The 22,235-nt window shown below is 44.6% G+C and overlaps 2 protein-coding genes across 2 annotated transcripts in view; one reads left to right on the forward strand and one right to left on the reverse strand.

Annotated features, from left to right (window-relative positions):
* LOC143292586 (cell division cycle protein 27 homolog) overlaps nt 1-22,235 on the reverse strand; it is a 25,255-nt gene continuing 3,020 nt past the window's right edge. Inside the window, exons 2-21 of the mRNA XM_076603032.1 lie at nt 21,665-21,740; nt 19,946-20,093; nt 19,187-19,312; nt 18,321-18,418; nt 17,729-17,931; nt 17,123-17,226; nt 16,363-16,431; nt 15,333-15,465; nt 13,887-13,981; nt 13,047-13,104; nt 12,336-12,534; nt 10,942-11,114; nt 9,573-9,725; nt 8,053-8,133; nt 7,278-7,405; nt 6,976-7,093; nt 5,980-6,108; nt 4,940-5,014; nt 4,285-4,441; nt 1-1,367 (exon numbers count right to left, since the gene is read on the reverse strand). Coding sequence (XP_076459147.1) covers nt 1,252-1,367; nt 4,285-4,441; nt 4,940-5,014; nt 5,980-6,108; nt 6,976-7,093; nt 7,278-7,405; nt 8,053-8,133; nt 9,573-9,725; nt 10,942-11,114; nt 12,336-12,534; nt 13,047-13,104; nt 13,887-13,981; nt 15,333-15,465; nt 16,363-16,431; nt 17,123-17,226; nt 17,729-17,931; nt 18,321-18,418; nt 19,187-19,312; nt 19,946-20,093; nt 21,665-21,740 — 2,439 coding nt within the window. The 3' untranslated portion in view covers nt 1-1,251. The remainder of the gene's footprint in view (nt 1,368-4,284; nt 4,442-4,939; nt 5,015-5,979; nt 6,109-6,975; nt 7,094-7,277; nt 7,406-8,052; nt 8,134-9,572; nt 9,726-10,941; nt 11,115-12,335; nt 12,535-13,046; nt 13,105-13,886; nt 13,982-15,332; nt 15,466-16,362; nt 16,432-17,122; nt 17,227-17,728; nt 17,932-18,320; nt 18,419-19,186; nt 19,313-19,945; nt 20,094-21,664; nt 21,741-22,235) is intronic.
* LOC143292587 (uncharacterized) overlaps nt 16,321-22,235 on the forward strand; it is an 18,670-nt gene continuing 12,755 nt past the window's right edge. Inside the window, exon 1 of the mRNA XM_076603035.1 lies at nt 16,321-16,373. The gene's annotated coding sequence lies outside the window, so the exon portion shown is untranslated. The remainder of the gene's footprint in view (nt 16,374-22,235) is intronic.

Consider the following 22,235-nt stretch of genomic DNA (forward strand, 5'->3'; position numbering starts at 1 on the left):
CATGGAAAAAGTGAAATATATTATGAAGTCTTCATACATGTTACAAACCATACAGACTTATGTACTATGGATGCTGTTCCGGCAAACAGCAAGACAGCGTCTGGTGGAGAATGATCCCCCATCTACCTCCTCACCCTCACACTCCTCACAGCACAGCTCTGTGCCCTCACACACTGCACCCACACACATGGGAAGTCACATGAAGGATGCGGAGTGGGGGGAGAACAGGACACACACACATGGTAAGTCACTGGGGGAATGGGGGGTGGGGGTGGAGGACACCCACACACAACAGGTAAGACACTGGGAGGGTAGGAGGGGGAAGGGTAGAGGAACATGACACCCACACAAAACAACGACACACAACAACAGGTACACTGGCAGGGTAGGAGGGGGAAGGGCAGAGGAACATGACACCCACACACAACATCAGGTACGCTGGCAGGGTAGGAGGGGGAAGGGTAGGGGAACATGACACCCACACACAACAACAGGTACACTGGCAGGGTAGGAGGGGGAAGGGTAGGGGAACATGACACCCACACACAACAACAGGTACACTGGCAGGGTAGAAGGGGGAAGGGTAGGGGAGCATGACACCCACACACAACAGGTACACTGGCAGGGTAGGAGGGGGAAGGGTAGGGGAACATGACACCCACACACAACAGGTACACTGGCAGGGTAGAAGGGGGAAGGGTAGGGGAACATGACACCCACACACAACAACAGGTAAGACACTCGGAAAGGAACAGGAAAACTGAACAGAAAAACAGACACACTCATCACCCACACAACGTAATGCCACACCAGCACTCGGCTTTCCCTTCAACACTTACATTCATTAAAAACTGGGAGTAATTTGTTGGAGAAGAACACATGAGAAGACCCGAAAACGGAGGCAGTGAATGTACAGACCAGAGATGACTGACTGTTGTGGTCATGACCACAGGGACACGGCGTGTTGTGACAGAGCTGTCAGTGTCTTCCCTCCAGCCCTGACCAGCACACTGATCCTGGCTTCACTAACATCCGTCCATCACACACATAGAAATCCTCTTCCTCGTGCACACACATACACACACACTGAAGGCTGATCAAAATCAATCGCCCACTTTAATTTAAAAAAGAAAAGAAGAAGAAGAATACAGCGGAGGGACATACAAGGAATAAGAGAAGGGTGGGGAGAAGGAAAGGGGAGATAAAAAAAAATAAAAAAGTCCCCGAATGCACCAGTTTGTGGACAAGCCATCACAAACTCTCATCACTCTCAATGGCCTGTAGGTCAGGGTGAACATCCTCTGGTGACACAGCGTGAGACGAAGGTCCGTGCTCTTCCTCTCCCGGCCCCACCCCAGCGTCCGGCACTGCGAACACAGAGACTGCACAGTCAGATCAGCAACAGGAGAAACACTAAGTATTCATACAGCACTCAATCTTGTGTCGAGATAGCACTGGGATGACACACCTGTCATTCACACCACACATAGCTCTAAGAGGGATGAGGGACAACATTTTTACACACATGTGAAAAGCTGAAGAAACTGCAGATCGGCAAGAGGGAGGGGAGGGAGTGAGAGAGAACTATTTTGAAAAGAGGTAGGTTTTCAGGCCACATGTCAAAGACTTGAGTGCAGAGATATTGACAAAAGAGAGGAACTATTTTGGAAAGAGGTTGGTTTGAAGGCCACATGTCAAAGAGCTAACTGCAGAGATATTGACAAAAGGGAGGAACTATTTTGGAAAAAGGTAGGTTTGAAAGCCACACTTCAAAGAACTGACTGCAATGATACTGACAAAAGGGAGGAACTATATTGGAAAAAGGAACGTTTGAAGGCCACACGGTTTGAAGGCCACACTTCAAAGAACTGAGTGCAATGATACTGACGAAAAGGAGACTCTTTTGGAAAGAGGAAGGTTTGAAGGCCACACTTCAAAGAACTGAGTGCAAAGATACTGAGGAAAGGCAGGAACTACTTTTGGAAAGAGGCAGGTCTGAAGGCCACATGTCAAATATTTGAGTGCAGAGATATTCATAAAAGGGAGGAACTATTAAGGAAAGAGGTAGGTTTTAATGCCACACTTTAAAGAGCTGAGTGCAGAGATTTGACAAAAACAAAAGGGGGAGATCATTCCAAGTGTAAGATCCAGAGACAGAGAAAGAGAGGCAGAATACTGTGGAGAGGCTGAATCTCGGAACACAGAAAGAGTGTGTGTGACGCTGATCAGTGACACAGACAGAATATAGAGGGCAAGGCAGACACAGAGATAGGAAGGGGAGGTGTATTCAATACAGTGTGTGTGACACTGATCAAAGTGACACAGCCAGACAGGGTGTAGATGTGAAGGCAGTCACAGAGATAGGAAGGGGAGGTGTATTCAATACAGTGTGTGTAACACTGATCACAGTGACACAGGCAGGGTGTAGAGGGGAAGGCAGTCACAGAGATAGGAGAGGGGAGGTGTATTCAATACAGTGTGTGTAACACTGATCACAGTGACACAGACAGGGTGTAGAGGGGAAGGCAGTCACAGAGATAGGAGAGGGGAGGTGTATTCAATACAGTGTGTGTAACACTGATCACAGTGACACAGGCAGGGTGTAGAGGGGAAGGCAGTCACAGAGATAGGAGAGGGGAGGTGTATTCAATACAGTGTGTGTAACGCTGATCACAGTGAGACAGACAGGGTGTAGAGGGGAAGGCAGTCACAGAGATAGGAGAGGGGAGGTGTATTCAATACAGTGTGTGTAACGCTGATCACAGTGAGACAGACAGGGTGTAGAGGGGAAGGCAGTCACAGAGATAGGAGAGGGGAGGTGTATTCAATACAGTGTGTGTAACACTGATCACAGTGAGACAGACAGGGTGTAGAGGGGAAGGCAGTCACAGAGATAGGAGAGGGGAGGTGTATTCAATACAGTGTGTGTAACACTGATCACAGTGAGACAGACAGGGTGTAGAGGGGAAGGCAGTCCCAGAGATAGGAGAGGGGAGGTGTATTCAATACAGTGGGTGTAACGCTGATCACAGTCAGACAGACAGGGTGTAGATGTGAAGGCAGTCACAGAGATAGGAAGGGGAGGCGTATTGAATACAGTGTGTGTGACGCTGATCACAGTGACACAAACAGACAGAGTGGAGAGGGGAAGGCAGTCACAGAGATAGGAAGGGGAGGTGTATTCAATACAGTGTGTGTGACGCTGATCACAGTGAGACAGACAGGGTGTAGAGGGGAAGGCAGTCACAGAGATAGGAGAGGGGAGGTGTATTCAATACAGTGGGTGTAACGCTGATCACAGTCAGACAGACAGGGTGTAGATGTGAAGGCAGTCACAGAGATAGGAAGGGGAGGCGTATTGAATACAGTGTGTGTGACGCTGATCACAGTGACACAGACAGGGTGTAGAGGGGAAGGCAGTCACAGAGATAGGAAGGGGAGGTGTATTCAATACAGTGTGTGTAACGCTGATCACAGTGAGACAGACAGACAGGGTGTAGATGTGAAGGCAGTCACAGAGATAGGAAGGGGAGATATGTTCAATACAGCGTGTGTGTAGCTGATCACAGTGACACAGACAGTGTGTAGAGGTGATGGCAGTCACAGAGATAGGAAGGAGAGATGTGTTCAATACAAACAGTGTGTGTCAAACTGATCACAGTGACACAGACAGGGTGTGGAGGTGAAGACAGTCACAGAGAGAGGAAGGGGAGATGTGTTCAATACAAACAGTGTGTGTCAAGCTGATCACAGTGACACAGGCAGGGTGTAGAGGTATTGGCAGTCACGGAGACAGGAAGGAGAAATGTGTTCAATACAGTGAGTGTGTAGCTGATCACAGTGACAGACAGGGTGTAGAGGTGATGGCAGTCACAGAGACAGGAAGGGGAGATGTGTTCAATACAGTGTGTGTGCAGCTGATCACAGTGACACAGACAGGGTGTAGAGGTGATGGCAGTCAGACAGGAAGGGGAGATGTGTTCAATACAAACAGTGTGTGTCAAGCTGATCACAGTGACACAGACAGGGTGTGGAGGTGAGGACAGTCACGGAAACTGTTCAGTGAAGTCAACAGAGGTGTGTGTACATGTATACACTCAATGATTGATGGGATTCTTTCTTTTGTCTGTTCTGCTCTCTCTCTCTCTCTCTCTCTACATACATACATATATAGAATATTTAGTAAAAGGAATCTGCTATGACAAACAGTAATACAACACAACCATTTGTGTACAAGCAGACCCCCCACCCCCCACCCCTCTCCTCGCCCACCCCCTGACTCACAGGAGTCGGTAAGCCTGGCTAAGGAGTCCTCCTCTTCTGTGGCGTAGCGCTTGTCGATGGCCTCCTTGATCTGGTTGTTGACCCCCTTGGGGTCCAGGTCCATGGCCCAGGAGAAGTTCATCAGCGCCAGGTGGGTGTTGCCAAGCTTCTTGTGCACCTGCACACACACTGCTACTGCTTCTTCACTGGGGGAACACCGCTGGACAGCTTTCGGGGGAAAGGGATGCTGACACACATGTTCACACACACACACACACTGCCACTGCTTCTCCACTGGGGGAACACCACTTCACAGCTTCCAGGGGCATGGGATGCAAACACACACACACACACTCTCTCTCTTTCTCTCTCTCTCAAACAGACACAAACTGAAAATCTCACTAAACAGGCTCACACTGGTGTCTTTTTTTTCTTCTTTTTTTTGTAGGATACTAATTTAACAAGATATTAACCCCCATCTTTACACATGCAATTCTTCCACTTTCAAATGCAATTCTTCTATTTTCTTTTTAATTTTTCTTTTATAAATATGTCAAATGCAGTTGTATTTCTCTCTTTTAAGAATGCTTGAAAACACACACTCACACAAACACATACACTCTTTCACAACTGTCATACCAACAGACAAGGGGGAGATGGACAGACCAACACTGACCTTTCCCATGAGAAAATACACCAGGGACTCTGTGGGGATGATCTGCTTCAGCTCCTCTAACTCTTCCAGGGCTTCCTGATATCACACACACACCATCCCTCTTCTCTGTTAGAAACCTTTCTTTGTATCTATATAAAACTTTCAAATTCCGAGAAACCACTATATCATGAGAATACTGATTTTTCTGCATTAAGTTTCACAGCTTGGCTAGTTTACGTTTGGAAGTGATGTTGTATTTTCCATATGTTGCATTTTGGTGTTTCCATTACATCGTGTTCACATACCCCTTCATAAGGGGCCTTGGCTTATATATGAATAAATCATCTTGACTGTCTGTCAAACTCTGCCTCTGTGTAGGGGTGGGGCTGGGGGGCGGCTGGAGAAGGGGTGTGTGTGTAGGGTGTATGTGTGAGTGTGTTATGGGTGCTCATGGGTACATGTGTGTGTTGGTGGGGTGGGAAGCGTGTCTGTGTCTGTGTTCATGTGTGTGCACAGGGGCAAACGTGTGAGCCTGTGTAAGTATGTCAGTCGACTTTTCTAAATGTCTGATGGGTTTCTGACTCCTAAGAACATTTTGTGCACAAGTGAAGTTGCAGAATATTAAGAAAATGAAGTGCTTTCTGAAGTGAACTGTTTTCAAGCATACTATCTTAAAAATGAAACAATTGGTTGTAGATTAATGCTTGTCTAAGGAAGACTAGACTGCAAGTTTGCACAGAGCTGCAAGATTATGTGAGTGTATTTGTGTGTGTGGCTGTGTGCATGTGCTGTTTGTGAGTGTGTGAGTGTGTGCATATATGCATACTGATAAATTATTTATCTGTCTTAAGTCCACACCTTCAGAAGGAAGATACACATAACCAAAATCAGAAATGATTTCCTTCTGTGTGATACAAATGGTAATATGGTGTATCTGTCTCTTCACTGTTATCACAAAGACTTCTCAGCAAACACACATTTATGCACACCAACACACACACACATACACACACACACCAACGCCCACCCACCCACCAAAACAAAACAACCCCTGGACTCACTTTATGTCTATCACAGGCCAGGAGAATGGAGGCTTTGTGAAATTTGCATAGAGAGTTGCGGGGGTCGTTGGCCATGGCTCGGTTCAAAGTGGCCAGTGCCTGGTCTGTCTTCTTCTGGGCATGTTGGGCCTGCACACCACAACATCACCTTTCTGAGTGCACAATTCAACTTCTAGGGGCGCTACCAACATAACTGCACTTTTCAACCCCTAGTGACACTATCAACACCACTGCACTTCCCTAGTGACACTACCAACATCACTGCAGTCTTCAACCCCTAGTGACACTACCAACATTATTGCACTATCCAACCTCGAGGTACAGTACCAACATCACTGCACTATTCAACCCCAAGGTACAGTACCAACATCACTGCACTATTCAACCCCTAGTGCCACTACCAACATCACTGCACTATTCAACCCCTAGTGCCACTACCAACATCACTGCACTATTCAACCCCTAGTGACACTACCAACATCACTGCACTATTCAACCCCTAGTGACACCAGCAACATCACTGCACTCTTCAACCCCTAGTGCCACTACCAACACCACATCACTGCACTGTTCAACCAATACGACACAATCCAAGCTGAAGGCAGCTTTCATCTTTTACACAGGAAGGAGTGACTGACTTTAGTGACACCACAAATTCTGGGATGGGGGTGGGGAGGGGGGGAGGGATCACAAAAATGCCAACACAAAAACCTGTTTTATATGCTCCAACCATTGTCTTTAACTCCAATATTTTGTACGCAGTCTTGTTTTTAACTCCAAGTACATTAGCCTTTTTTTTTAATGAATGAATATACAATGAATCACACAAACAGAATGTAACATAAGCATTCAGAACAAAGTTACAGAACGTAACACGAGTATTCAGAATACACACAAAATAAACAAAAACATAACAGCCATAGAGCAGACAATACAGTGATGCCTCCTGGAGAAACTGAAACTAAAACAAGGGGCAAAACCCCAGGCCTGACTCACCACGCCCACATGACAGATGAGGGCGGAGCTCTGGGGGTTGATGGACAAGGCTCTCCGGAAGTGGACCTCTGCCAGGCTGAACTTCTCCTGCTTGTAGTAGATCATGCCCACCCCGTACCTTCAACACACATCCACTTTGTATTGTATTGTACTGTATTGAACTGTATTGTATTGAACTGTATTGCATTGTTTTCTACTGTATTGTATTGTAGTGTAGTGTACTGTATTGCTAACACACACAAACACACACACACACACACACACACTGGCAGAGAACAGTCCCAAGAAACCGTAAAGTTTACCATGCATTGTAGTGTCTGGAGTCCACTCTGAGGCCGTTCCTGAAGCAGGCCAGAGCCTTGTCCAGCTCCTCAATGAACACATATTCATGGGCCAGCAGGGTGTAGGCATAGGCATAGTCTGGGTCCACCTGCACACACACAAACATACATATGCACACACACACATACATGGGTCAGCTGTCAACTCATTAATATAATTATAAATCATTAATATAATTATACTTTATTTTTACGTAGTTCTAGAACTCAAGCTGAAGAAAACTCTGAGCACTTTACAAATCCAATATTTAAAATGAACGAATTAACCTGTAACATCAAATAGAAATGCAAAAAAGAATCATAAAAGCACAAGGCAGTTTCTTCAGCCCTAAGAAGTGACAAGGTAGTAATCAAATTTTATATGTCAGCTTTAGTTTCAATTTCAAGGAAGCATCAAAGCCTAAAGCCTAAAATGTAGATGCAAAACGTAAAATATTTTCTTTCTCTCTCTCTCTTTCACACATACACATATATGTATACATGCACGGTATACAAGGTCCAAGCAAACAACAGCAGTTCACCGTCAACAGTAATCACTATTCCAAAACAAATCACTGGCTAACATTTATCGTACAGTCTAACATGCAGTCTCTCCATTACCCTATAGTCTAACTTTCAGTCTCTTCACATTCCTTGAGGCCCATGTGTCTCCACATACAGACAGACAGATAGCCAACTAGCTGGCCGCCTGGCCACACACACAGACAGACTGACAGACAGACAGAGTGATGCATACCTGTATTGCACGTTTGAAAAACTTGATGGCGACATCATGTTCTTTTTGAAGAGAAAAACAGTTGCCTGTTGCACACCACGTCTGTAACAGTAAAACAGTCAGTCAATGAGTAAGTCAAAAGTTAATTTATAAAATGTTAAGACGAATGTTAGTTAGAAATTGCCACATTTCTTAAATGATAAAAATCTTTTTTTTTTCCAAAATGTTCCAGAAAGAGAAGGTGCACATTTAACAGGTGATTCTATTGCACTTAAGATATGAAATACCTCCCACTTCAAACACACACTCAAGGTAAGAAAGAAGAGAGACAGGAGACAGAACGCACAGAGCACAAGGTAAAGAAGATAGACACAGGAGACGCATAACACATAGAGCACAAGGTAAGGAAGACAGACACAGAACACACATAGCACAATGTAAAGAAGACAGACACAGAACACACATAGCACAAGGTAAGGAAGACAGACACAGAAAGAAGAGAGACACAGAACACACATAGCACAAGGTAAGGAAGACAGAGACAGGAGACACAGAGTACAAGGTAAGGAAGACAGACACAGAAGACACAGAGTACAAGGTAAGGAAGACAGAGACAGGAGACACAGAACACACATAGCACAAGGTAAGGAAGACAGACACAGAACACACATAGCACAAGGTAAGGAAGACAGACACAGAACACACAGAGCACAAGGTAAGGAAGACAGAGACAGGGGACACAGAACACACATAGCACAAGGTAAGGAAGACAGACACAGAACACACAGAGCACAAGGTAAGGAAGACAGAGACAGGGGACACAGAACACACAGAGCACAAGGTAAGGAAGACAGACACAGAACACACATAGCACAAGGTAAGGAAGACAGACACACAACACACATAGCACAAGGTAAAGAAGACAGAGACAGGAGACACAGAGTACAAGGTAAGGAAGACAGAGACAGGAGACACAGAACACACAGAGCACAAGGTAAGGAAGACAGACACAGAACACACATAGCACAAGGTAAGGAAGACAGACACAGAACACACATAGCACAAGGTAAGGAAGACAGAGACAGGAGACACAGAACACACATAGCACAAGGTAAGGAAGACAGACAGAACACACATAGCACAAGGTAAGGAAGACAGACACAAGACACAAAACACACATAGCACAAGGTAAGGAAGACAGACACAGAACACACAGAGCACAAGGTAAGGAAGACAGACAGGAGACACAGAACACACATAGCACAAGGTAAGGAAGACAGACACAGAACACACATAGCACAAGGTAAGGAAGACAGACACAGGAGACACAGAACACACATAGCACAAGGTAAGGAAGACAGACACAGGAGACACAGAACACACATAGCACAAGGTAAGGAAGACAGACACAGGAGACACAGAACACACATAGCACAAGGTAAAGAAGATAGACACAGGAGACACTGAACGCACACGGCACAGTGCAGGGTGTGTGAAACAGCACTTGAAGAATTAGAAACAAGGTAAAGGGAGGTGATCACCTGAGCACAGCCCTTGTCCAGCACGGACAGGTCCTGGGCCAGAGCAGACAGCTCCACCTCTCGCTGCAGGTGCCACAGGGCCGTGCTGTAGCGGTCCATCCCCAACAGCTGGTACGGCTCCAGGCGTCGAACCTCCGCATACACTGTGGCTGCCTGCCACATGCACACACACATTACTGTCACCAGTGTTGTCAGAAATACTTTGTGTCCTGCACTGCTATGTCTGTCACACACACATCACAGTCATCAGTGTTGACAGAAATACTTCCTGTCCTGCACTGTTGTTTGTCACACACACAACACGGTCATCCCTTACTGCACTGCTTCATCTGTCACACACACCAATCATCAGTGTTATCAGAAATACTTCCTGTACTGCATAAGCTACGTCTGTCACACACACCACAGTCATCAGTGTTGTCAGAAATACTTTCTGTACTGCATAAGCTACGTCTGTCACACACACCAGTCATCAGTGCTGTCAGAAATACTTCCCTGTACTGCAAAGCTATGTCTGTCACACACACCAGTCATCAGTGTTATCAGAAATACTTCCCTATACTGCATAGCTATGTCTGTCACACACACCACAGTCATCAGTGTGAGTGCTGTCAGAAATACTCCCTGTACTGCACTGCTTCGTCTGTCACACACACACTACAGTCATTAGTGCTGTCAGAAATACTCCCTGTACTGCATTGCTATGTCTGTCACACACACACTACAGTCATCAGTGCTGTCAGAAATACTTCCTGTACTGCTTTGCTGTCTGTCACACACACACTACAGTCATCAGTGTTGTCAGAAATACTCCCTGTACTGGATTGCTTCATCTGTCACACACATCAGTCATCAGTGTTGTCAGAAATACTCCCTTACTGCATAAGCTACGTCTACAGGCAGCAGGTGTACATAGCAAAGCACCAAAGTTCAGAACTATTACACAAGGAACCCGAATGACAGACATGGCCCTTTGAGCGCCACTATCTGCCCTTGCATGAATCTTCATTCAGGACATAGACAAGAACTGCCAATTTGGTAAGAAAAATCCTTTCAAGACGGGTCTTTGTTTTTCAATTATTTCAATATTTGTTTCAGATTTGGGTGGAACATTTTGCTGCCATGCTTAAGTAATCATTGACAGCAACAATGTTGCAATTTTTCAGAACTGAGAGCCAAAATCAAAAACTGTCACAAACCTTTTTTTTTTCCTTTTTTTTATATATATATATATATATTTCTAATGAATCAAAAAAAGATATATCATGTTCGCCAGATTTCAAAGAAACCTTTTAAATACCTATATGAACCATGCTCTTACAGAAGAGACCAAGGCCGTCAGCCAGAAAGCAAAATGAGCTGTGCCCACCTTCTGGAAGTGTCCCTGTTCAAAGTGAGCGGTGGCAATGTGAGTGAGGACCCAGGCTGTGGAATACTGGTGTTCGGGCAGCTCCTCAAACAGCTGTACCGACCGCGCACAGTCGTACTGAGACAGGGCTGCGTACGCCTTCCCCACTCCCTGCATCAGCTTTAACAAGCCCCCTGGGAAACACACATCTGTGTCAATATATCCCTATGTAACAAACATCTGTATCAATATATCCCTTGGTAACACACATCTATGTCTACATATCCCTGTGTAACACATCTGTGTCAATATATCCCTGTGTAACTCAAACATCCGTGTCAATATATCCCTGTGAAACATACATCTATGTCAAAATATTCCTGTGTAACACACGTCTATGTCAATATATCCCTGTGTAACATACAAATCTACATCAATATATTCCTGTGTAACACACACATACCTATGTCAATATATCCATCTACATCAATATATTCCTGTGTAACACACACATACCTATGTCAATATATCCCTGTGAAAGACACATCTTCATCAATATATCTCTGCAAAACACACACATTTGTGTCAATATATCCCTGCAAAACACACCCATCTACATCAATATATCCTTGTGTAAAACACACATCTGTGTCTGTGTAATATACATTTACATCAATATATCACTGTGTAACACATCTATGTCAATATGTGCAACAAATACATCTACGTCAATATATCACTTGTAACACACACACATCTGTGTCAATATATCACTGTGCTACAACAAATCACCACCACTGTGTAACGCACATATCTACATCAATATATCCCTGTGTAACACACATCTATACCAACATATCCCTGTGTAACACAAACACATTCTTCATGCAGATACATGTCACATTAGGTATTCCATGAAGCTAATTTCAACTAAATGATCAGACTGGCAATGTGTCTTGTGCAGTCAGACCTCATGACTGAAAAGACAGGCACAACAGTGGAACAGTCAAAACATTGGACTTCCAATCTGAGGGTCATTTTCCCAGCATCATGTTCTCAACCACTCATATGTTCAAACGAACATATGAATTTCAGCCCATGAACTCAGAAAATCATGCTTAAGTTATGCCTGTGTTCATGCACAGACAGCTCGAAGGTGGACAGCGCTTTCTAGAGTTACTGCACCACTTACCTACCCACCCATCCACACCAACCCACACAGCCACACCCACACATACACTGATCCATACACACACACACACACACACACACACACAAACCACACCCTCACACACACACACACACACCAACCCACACCCACACTGATCCACCCACACAGCCACACCCACACAGACCTTACCCCCACACACACACACAAACCCCCACCCCCGACCCAAAGACATGTGAAGACTGACCGAGGGATTGTTGCTGCATGTGGAGGATCATGGCGGGGGTGGGGAGGTCAGGGTGGGGGGTCACCTTGCTGCCTGGACCCCCCTCACTCTTGTTCAGCTCGTTCAGCTCCTGCTGTGACTTGCTGCCCCGTGTCTTGCTCTTCCGCCCCACCCCGCGTGGGCTGGTAAAGCGACACTTGCCCTGAGACTTGTTGTTCTCCTGGACACACATCACACACACCATCCGTCACCCTGCCTCTCTCCCTCCCTAAACTGTCTTCAAGACATGTTGTTCTCTGGGACACACATCACACACACCATCCGTCACCCTCTCTCTCTCTCTGCCCTCAGATTTGTTTTGGACACACATCACATACACCATCCGTCACCCTCTTTCTCTCTGCCCTCAGACGTGTTGTTCTCCTGGACACACATCACACACACCATCTGTCACCCTGTCTCTCTCTCTCTTCTGCCCTGTGACTTGTTCTCCTGGACACATCACACATACCATCTGTCATCCTGTCTCTCTCTCTCTCTCTCTTCTGCCCTGTGACTTGTTCTCCTGGACACACATCACACATACCATCTGTCACCCTATCTCTCTCTCTCTCTCTGCCCCAACTTGTTCACCTGGACACACATCACACACACCATCTGTCACCCCCCCCCCCTTCTCTCTCTTGTATGTGCACAAAGAAAATGGCAAAACAAAAGGTAAATTATCCTTACTTTTACTGAACTGGAGTTGCCGAACAACCTGGAACTTCGACGTACACTGGGGGGATTTCTGCAATACATCACACACACAATAAGACTTGTTAAAGTGGAGCAGAAAACATTTTTGATATGTCAACCTGTTGTTTCCTTAGTGCTGTTATTTCTTATTTTGTACAGAAAAAAAGAATGGAAGCATGATGACTTGTGCAATCAACACTTAATCTGCCACACACACAAACAAAAAAAAACCAAAGAAAAAGAAATGCATTGATTTTCAAGTGTTAAAATCAGTTTCAATGTAATCCCATTGAGAGGCAATCCTCACCATGTAACAAAAGTGAACATGCTTGTCACAGAAAGAGGTTTCCTAGACTCACTTTGTGTATACGTGTGAGTCAACAAGACAAAATGCCAGTAATGGTCAACATTTTGACCCTGGGCATATGGAAGAAGAAGACACTGGTCCATTCAGTATTCAGTGTTTGTTTCCATACTACTTCTGATCGGTAGTACCACTACCACTACCCATACATTACACCAATACAGAAATAAATAACTGTTTATAATAATCTTGCACATATTGCACAGATCCTATTTCATTCTCTCCCCTTCTGTCAGTTCTCTTCCATGTGTCAAAGAACCATCTCTGACCTTTGTGTGCAGGTTAATGATTAAATGGCATTTGAGCCAATACTAAAGAAGTCAAACCTTTTTTCTAACAATCATCTGTCACATGTTCACAATAAAAAAAATAAAATAAAAGAAACAGTCAAACCATTCTGTGATAAGCATGTTTTCCTTTGTGGTGAGAGTTGCCTCCCCAAAACGGCTGTGTTATGCCCCCTAACTCACCCACACTGTGGCTGACTGCTGACATCACGGGTGTTGGAGTTACCAGACAAACTGAACACTGGGGGCTTGGCTGTCTGTTTTCTGCGAGTCACAACCTGCCCAACCCAGCAACACACACAGTCACAACCTGCCCAACACAGCAACACACACAGTCACAACCTGACAAACAGCAACACACACATAACAACCTGACAAACACAGCAACACACACAGTCACAACCTGACAAACACAGCAACACACAGTCACAACCTGACGAACACAGCAACACACACAGTCACAACCTGACAAACGCAGCAACACACACAGTCACAACCTGACAAACAGCAACACACACAGTCACAACCTGACAAACACAGCAACACACAGTCACAACCTGACAAACACAGCAACACACCAGTCACAACCTGACAAACACAGTAACACACACCACAGTCACAACCTGACAAACACAGCAACACACAGTCACAACCTGACAAACACAGCAACACACACAGTCACAACCTGACAAACACAGCAACACACAGTCACAACCTGCCAAACACAGCAGCACACAGTCACAACCCGACAAACAGCAACACACAGTCACAACCTGACAAACACAGCAATACACACAGTCACAACCTGACAAACACAGCAACACACAGTCACAACCTGACAAACACAGCAACACACACAGTCACAACCTGACAAACACAGCAACACACAGTCACAACCTGCCAAACACAGCAGCACACAGTCACAACCCGACAAACAGCAACACACAGTCACAACCTGACAAACACAGCAACACACACAGTCACAACCTGACAAACAGCAAAACACAGTCACAACCTGACAAACAAAGCAACACACAGTCACAACCTGACAAACACAGCAACACACACCACAGTCACAACCTGACAAACACAGCAACACACAGTCACAACCTGACAAACAGCAACACACACAGTCACAACCTGACAAACACAGCAACACACACCACAGTCACAACCTGACAAACACAGCAACACAGTTACAACCTGACAAACACAGCGACACACACCAGTCACAACCTGACAAACACAGCAACACACACCACAGTCACAACCTGACAAACACAGCAACACACACCACAGTCACAACCTGACAAACACAGCAACACACAGTCACAACCTGACAAACACAGCAACACACACCACAGTCACAACCTGACAAACACAGCAACACACACCACAGTCACAACCTGACAAACACAGCAACACACAGTCACAACCTGACAAACAGCAACACACACAGTCACAACCTGACAAACACAGCAACACAGTTACAACCTGACAAACACAGCGACACACACCACAGTCACAACCTGACAAACACAGCAACACACACAGTCACAACCTGATAAAAACAGCAACACATACAAAACAAAACGTATGTCTGGACTTGATACCTCTGGACATGCCCACCTTTTTGCTGGGAGCTTTGGGGTCATGGACGGGGTCGTCAGGCAGGATTGGCGTAGGACTGGGACTGATGAAAGGCAGGGTGGAAGATGCAGGGTCAAGGCCACTGGCTGTCTCCAAGTTCATCACTCCAAAACTGTCATCACACAATAAATGACTCTGGTGACTGACCTGTGGCACAACCCAACATGTTGTTCATCTGTCTGGTGAACTGGTTAATGGGTTGGTTGGCAGATGAATTGATAGGTGAGACAAAAGATTGATTGTCGGACAGATTTATTAACAGCTCTTCTTTCAACATGAACGAGAACATGGCAACAGACTTTCATGAAATGGAATCAGTAATTGTAAATTTTATTTCTTGTTTGGTTTTGGGGGGGGGGGGGGTTTGGGGGGAGGGTGTCTTTTTTTGTTTTGTTGTTTTTCTTCTTGAATCAATAAATATTGTGTTTACACCATTTGCCCTCTTTCATTTTCTCATGAATGTGTGAACAGAAAATGTAACTTTACTCAAACGTGCCTCAGGACCTCTCACTTGCTTTCTTTTTTTCTCTTCAAAATTACATCTGGAGGATGAAAGTGTAAAACATAGAAAGCTGTTTTTCTTTTTGGTTTTCTTTAGACAGCAGAGCTTACAGTAGATAGTTGTGGACCTTTCTGGTGTAGAAATTTTACTATTTTCAAATGCTGTTTTTGGGGGTGTGGGAGGGTATCTAACATTTCTTCAATGAAAAGACAACACTTGGAACTTGAAAAATATCACACAACCCTACTTGTAGAGCAATTCCATTAGGAATAAACGTGATAAGCCAACAAGTTTGTGTACACTTGTGTACAGGCATTAAAGACTTCAAGGAGTGTGCAAAAGTTCTCTGAATATATCCAATTTTCGTAATTTTAATTACTTGCCTCATATCACCTGACATTTTTATTCATTCTATTTCTAATTATTTACTAATCTGTTTACTTGGTTCAATTTATTCTATTTCAGTATTACAACAGTGGACCATTGCAGAGAGTGGGAGCAGCTGACCTGGGAGACAGGTAAGCGTTGGGGAAGAGGATCTTGATGGGCTTGGGTCCTTCACGCTGGCTCTCAGGCCTGCAACAGTGTCATATATTGTGTCACATACTGTGTCACCATCACACACTGTGTCACCATCACACACACTGTGTCACCATCACACACACTGTGTTACGATCACACACTGTGTCACAATCACACACTGTCAACATTACACACACTGTCACCATCACACACACTGTGTCACCACACACTGTGTCACCATCATATACTGTGTCACCATCACACACTGTCATCATCATACACACTGTGTCACCATCACACACTGTCACCACACACTGTCACCATCCCACACACTGTATCACCATCACACACACTGTATCACTGTGTCACAATCACACACTGTAACCATTACATGCTGTGTAGCCATCACACACACTGTCACCAACAAACAGTGTCACCATCACACACACACTGTCACCATCACACACACTGTGTGTAGTCCATGCACTGGGCGACAAAAGGCACTTAAGAAAAAAATAAAATAAATCATTTTGTTTTAGCAATAGAGGCATTATCTACATCAGTTATAACACACTGATATGGTTTCAGTTCACTCTCCATGATATAACTTACCAGACCTGACAGTACTGGTGTATGTGCAGTTTAGTGTTCATGACAAACAAGACAGGCAAAGTCTTTATGGTTCACGTGTGACTGATAACAATACAAACAGGATGACAGGGTGAGTGGCAGGCATGACACTCACTTGACCAGTTTGGTGCGACGAGCGGGCGCCCAAACCTCCCCGTTGTTGACGTCCTGAGTGTTGTTGTCTGGTGTCCACTCTGTGCAGGCCGTGCGGGGTGTGGTCTGCACACAGGACACACACACAGTGACTGACCGCTCACATCTCCCCATCGCTCACACTCAACTCACGAACATCGCTCACTTCTGCTTTTGTTTTCTTCTTTCTTTAGAACATCAAGACAAACATCTCCCCACCGCTCACACTCAACTCATGTACATCACTCTCTTCTGCTTTTTTCCTTCTTTCTTTAGAACATTATCAATCTTAAATGCTTGTAGTTGTACACACACCCGTGACATAACCGAAACCCACACACTACAGAAACATCTCCCCCCACTCCCCCCCCATGACGCCACTGGAACCCACACACAAGACACCCCCCTTCGCCCCCTCCATGACATCACTGGAACCCACACTCTACATAACTCCCCCCCCCACACACCCTTCCTATGACATCAATGAAACTCCCACACAACAGAAGCACCCCCCATGACATCACTGAAACCTACACTCTACAGAAACACCTCCCCCCCAAGCCCCCCCACACCCAAGGCTGATACTCACACTACTACAGGTGTCCAGAGGAGTGGGGGTGGTGGAGGGCATGGTGGTGGTGGTGGTGGTGGGTGGGAGCACACTGGGTGCAGCCTGCTCTGTGGACAGAGAGGGTGGAGGGGGGTGGCTGCAGGGGGGGATGGTGGTAGTGGTTGGGGGGGCGGACATCCCGGCTGGCAAACTGAACACCCGGACAGGGTCCACCTTGGCTCCTGCAGCAGGCAATGGACACTTTTCACCCTTCTTTCATAACAGTGCAGTCATCAGGTTTTGTAATCACATCATTCAATATATATATATTAACGTTTTTTTGTTGTTTTTTTTACTTTTCTTTTTAACCCTTAAAAACACTATAAATCTTAAAAACCTGGGTGAAAATTTGATGGGCTTTTTTTCTTTCTTTTTTTGTAAAACCCATTTCTTTTTCCTCTCCACACAATTATTCAAAATAATTACATACCAAGCATTTATTTTATAAACTTTCTTACAGAATTCATGAATACTGAAATTTTTGTCCTGAAATGTAATGAAATATATACATTAATGCAACACATTCTTTTTTTTTTTAAACAGGGATGCAAACTTGAAGCCACTCACTTACCCAGCTGACATAATGCTTCGTAGGATTTCCACAGAAGTGGATTCAGCTTTAAACTTTTTTTGTAGCATTCGCACGCTTTCTGGATTCTGTCTGTTTTGCTGGAAAAATAAATGTAGTCATGATGTGATCAGTAACTAATGACAATGCAGCAAACTGAGATTTGCTTTAAGTGTTCAAATAATCTCTCACACTCATTGGAAGCATGCATGAATACACTCAGTCAAGCATGTTTCTCACACATCCTTTCTCTCTCTCATACATAAACAAAGGTGCTCATCCATTTTATCACTCCTCCCTCTCTCTCAAACACACACACACACACACACACACAGTCACTCTAACAGATTCTGTGTGCCACACACACTACCATTTTTTACCTTAATAAATCAACCCCTTTTACAATAAATTCAATCAAATTGCTGTCAGAAAGACAGACTGCCGCAGTAACCAGGTGGCAAGTGCTGGACACCCAGGAGATGAGGAGTCAAAAAGGAAGTAACTGGAGACTGTTTACCCCAGCCAAACAACCTCCCCCACCTGTCCCATCCCCCCTCCCAAACAGCCTTCCCTCCTGTCCCACCCCCCTCCCAAACAGCCTTCCCCTCTGTCCCACCCCCCTCCCAAACAGCCTTCCCCTCTGTCCCCACCCCCCTCCCAAACAGCCTTCCCCTCTGTCCCACCCCCCTCCCAAACAGCCTTCCCCTCTGTCCCCACCCCCCTCCCAAACAGCCTTCCCCTCTGTCCCACCCCCCTCCCAAACAGCCTTCCCCTCTGTCCCCACCCCCCTCCCAAACAGCCTTCCCCTCTGTCCCACCCCCCTCCCAAACAGCCTTCCCCTTACCCCCTGTCCCCCAACACAGACAGACCTGTAGACCTGTCCCAGCAGGGAGAAGACATGACAGGCAGTGCTGCCAAACTCTGTCTCTATCTCCTCACAGCTCTTCGTCTTCATCAGCATACTGCCCGCCAACATCCGCTCAGCTTCCGCGTACCTGTCATGCACACACACACACATAATATATACACACACACACACACACACACACACATATATATATATATATATATATATATATATATATATAGACGCACACACATACACACACAGGCACACACACATACACACACACACACACATGTATACACACAAACACACATACACACAAACACTCACAAATATTCACACAAACATATGCACAATCGCAAGCACGGGTGGAAGCAACAATATCACCTACCCCTACTGGGTGAGGGGAGGAGAGGTTGGGGTGAAGGGGTGTGTACCCATGGCATTGTAGCACCTCAAACACCATGAATTATCCAAATGTTACGCAAAGAGCCTCCATCAAATGGGTACCATTTAAATCAGTGCAAGGACATGATCCACGTTCTTTTCTTGTCAGAATACCTATGGGTCAGTGTATCATTCTGGATTATTACACTTATTCATACATAGAATTGAATGCTGACAGAGAAATGCAGAATCTAATGACAACAAATTCTCAACAACAAAAAATCAACAGCAACTTAGAAAACAAAACAAAACCAACCAACCAAAAAAAGCAGCCCAAATGCCAGCACAAGACAAGACATGAGACAGATAGACAGTGATGCAAGAGGTGACTAACTTTCTCGTCTCCAGGCAACAACGGGCCATGAGGAACCTGCACTGGGGGGAGGGGCAGCTCTGTTTCTGCAGCAGCATGTAGGCTTGCAGGGGGTGGCCCCCGCGGAAATAACATGTCGCCAGGAGGTACAGCGTGTCATCGTTTGACACTGAAACACGGTACACAACTCTTTGTTAAAACAACATGTTGCCAGGAGGTACAGCGTGTTATCGTTTGACACTGAAACTCAGTACACAACTCGTTGTTAAAACAACACGCCACCAGAAGGTACAGCGTGTTATCATCTGACACTGAAACACAGTACACAACTCGTTAAAAAAAAACACGTCGCCAGGAGGTACAGCATCTGAGCATATCATAGTTTGACACTGAAACATGGTGCACAACTCTTTGTTAAAATAACACATCACCAGGAAATACAGCGGGTCATCATTTGACACTGAAACGCAGTACACAACTCTTGTTCATATCAAGGCATCATCATTTGACACTGAAACACAGTAGACAAATCTTTATTAAAATAACACTTCACCAGGAGATGCAGCACGCAATCATCTGACACTGAAACAGGGTACACAACTCTTGTTCATACAGGCTTCATCATTTGACACTTAAGCAGGGTACGTAACTCTTATCAGAGATTATGGTAAATTAAAAATCTTGGGAAGTCCCAAGCAGTCTTCTACCATGATTCTTGGGGGTCCCAGAAAATCTTCTGAGGTTCACTCTAATGCTGCACATTCTAATGCAACATGCATTCTTGCACATGTACAAAAGCAGACCGACCTTCCAGTCATTATCATCTAGGTTTCTGGGCCAGGAAGTGGCCAAGGGAAATAACTCTTCTTCGTAGCAGACAAACTTGGCAGACTGAGCTCTGATAAACAGTTTTTGCTCTTTTCATAAATGTTTATTTTTGTCATTTGGGGGAATTCCAGGTGCCCACTCACTGCATGTACAGTGCATCCTTTCAATTTTCAAAGTGTCAGGTACGCACATCTGTGAGTTATCAAAAGCCCTGCTAATTCTTATTGCAGTTTAGACATTAGGAACAGGTTACGACTTGCTCATCGTTAAAAAAAATTATAGGACAATTATTTCTACTAATCCAACAACATACTTCTTTGTTCGAAAAAAGAATGTAACAAATCCAAACTACATTACCCAAAGTCAAACAGCCACATTTCCAGACACTAGCTCTGACTACACACCACATCAGTCAAATAACACTTTTTTTTCATTCAACATTACCAATTACTGTAAAGGAATGGGAAGAATAATTCATGTCAACCTGGAAAAAAAAAATCATAATACACAGTCAGTTATTCATTAAATCATTTGCCTTTTTTTTCTTTTTTTTTGTTTGTTTGTTTTGTTGTTTTTTTTGTCTAAGCAGACAAACAGAGTTCAAGAGTAAATCTCTATAAAAACAATAAGGTTTTACATAAATCCTGGCTGTTCCATGGCATTATTCACACTAGACTTCATTTGTGTTTAACTTTGTATATCATATGTGATTTTTAATTTATGTTTTTACGTTTTTATGAACAATGCCCCAAATACACCTTGTAACCTTGGAACACTTGTTAAGAAAGACATGTTCTCTTCTATTCTAGGTAGTTCCTGCTTGGTAACAATCAGACTATTGTCATGTTGAAGAACCTGTGTTACCTTCAGCATTACAGTCAGACTATTATCATGTTGAAGAACCTGTGTTACCTTCAGCATAAAGTCTTTCAGCGAGGAAAATGGCGTCACCAAAAGAGTAGTGGTTCAAGGCATCCCAGATGGCCGCCTGAAATCACAGTCCAGAAGAAACTAGAATATATAAAAAATGGCAATATGTGTCCAGATAAGTGAGCCAAACGCAAGAAAGAGAACAAGAGCAAGGCTACATTCATGACCTGAATTTAGTGTCTCAAAAGTGTAAATATGCCATGAGACTGAGAAAGTCACACAATGCAATCAAGTCGTGCACACATGTCGTGTGCACATGTGACTATGACTGTTCTGTGTGTTAGCACATGTGTGCATCGCGTGCGTGCATGCGTGCGTGTGTATGTGTGTACTGTGATCATATTCTTGTAAATTCACAACAGCGTTTTATGTGTGTACAAGAGTGTAATCAACAATTATATTTCAACAAACAAATAAAACAAATGAATTCATCATTGGTGAACAAACTGGCGTAGAAAATAGTTTATAAAGTACAGTTAGTGTACTTTGAACTTTTGGCAAAATCAGTAATGCATTGGACTTCTGATCCAGTGGTCAGAATTCGATCCCCAGT

Source organism: Babylonia areolata, chromosome 18 (assembly GCF_041734735.1).
Source record: "Babylonia areolata isolate BAREFJ2019XMU chromosome 18, ASM4173473v1, whole genome shotgun sequence".
In the NCBI taxonomy this organism is placed as follows: domain Eukaryota; kingdom Metazoa; phylum Mollusca; class Gastropoda; order Neogastropoda; family Buccinidae; genus Babylonia; species Babylonia areolata.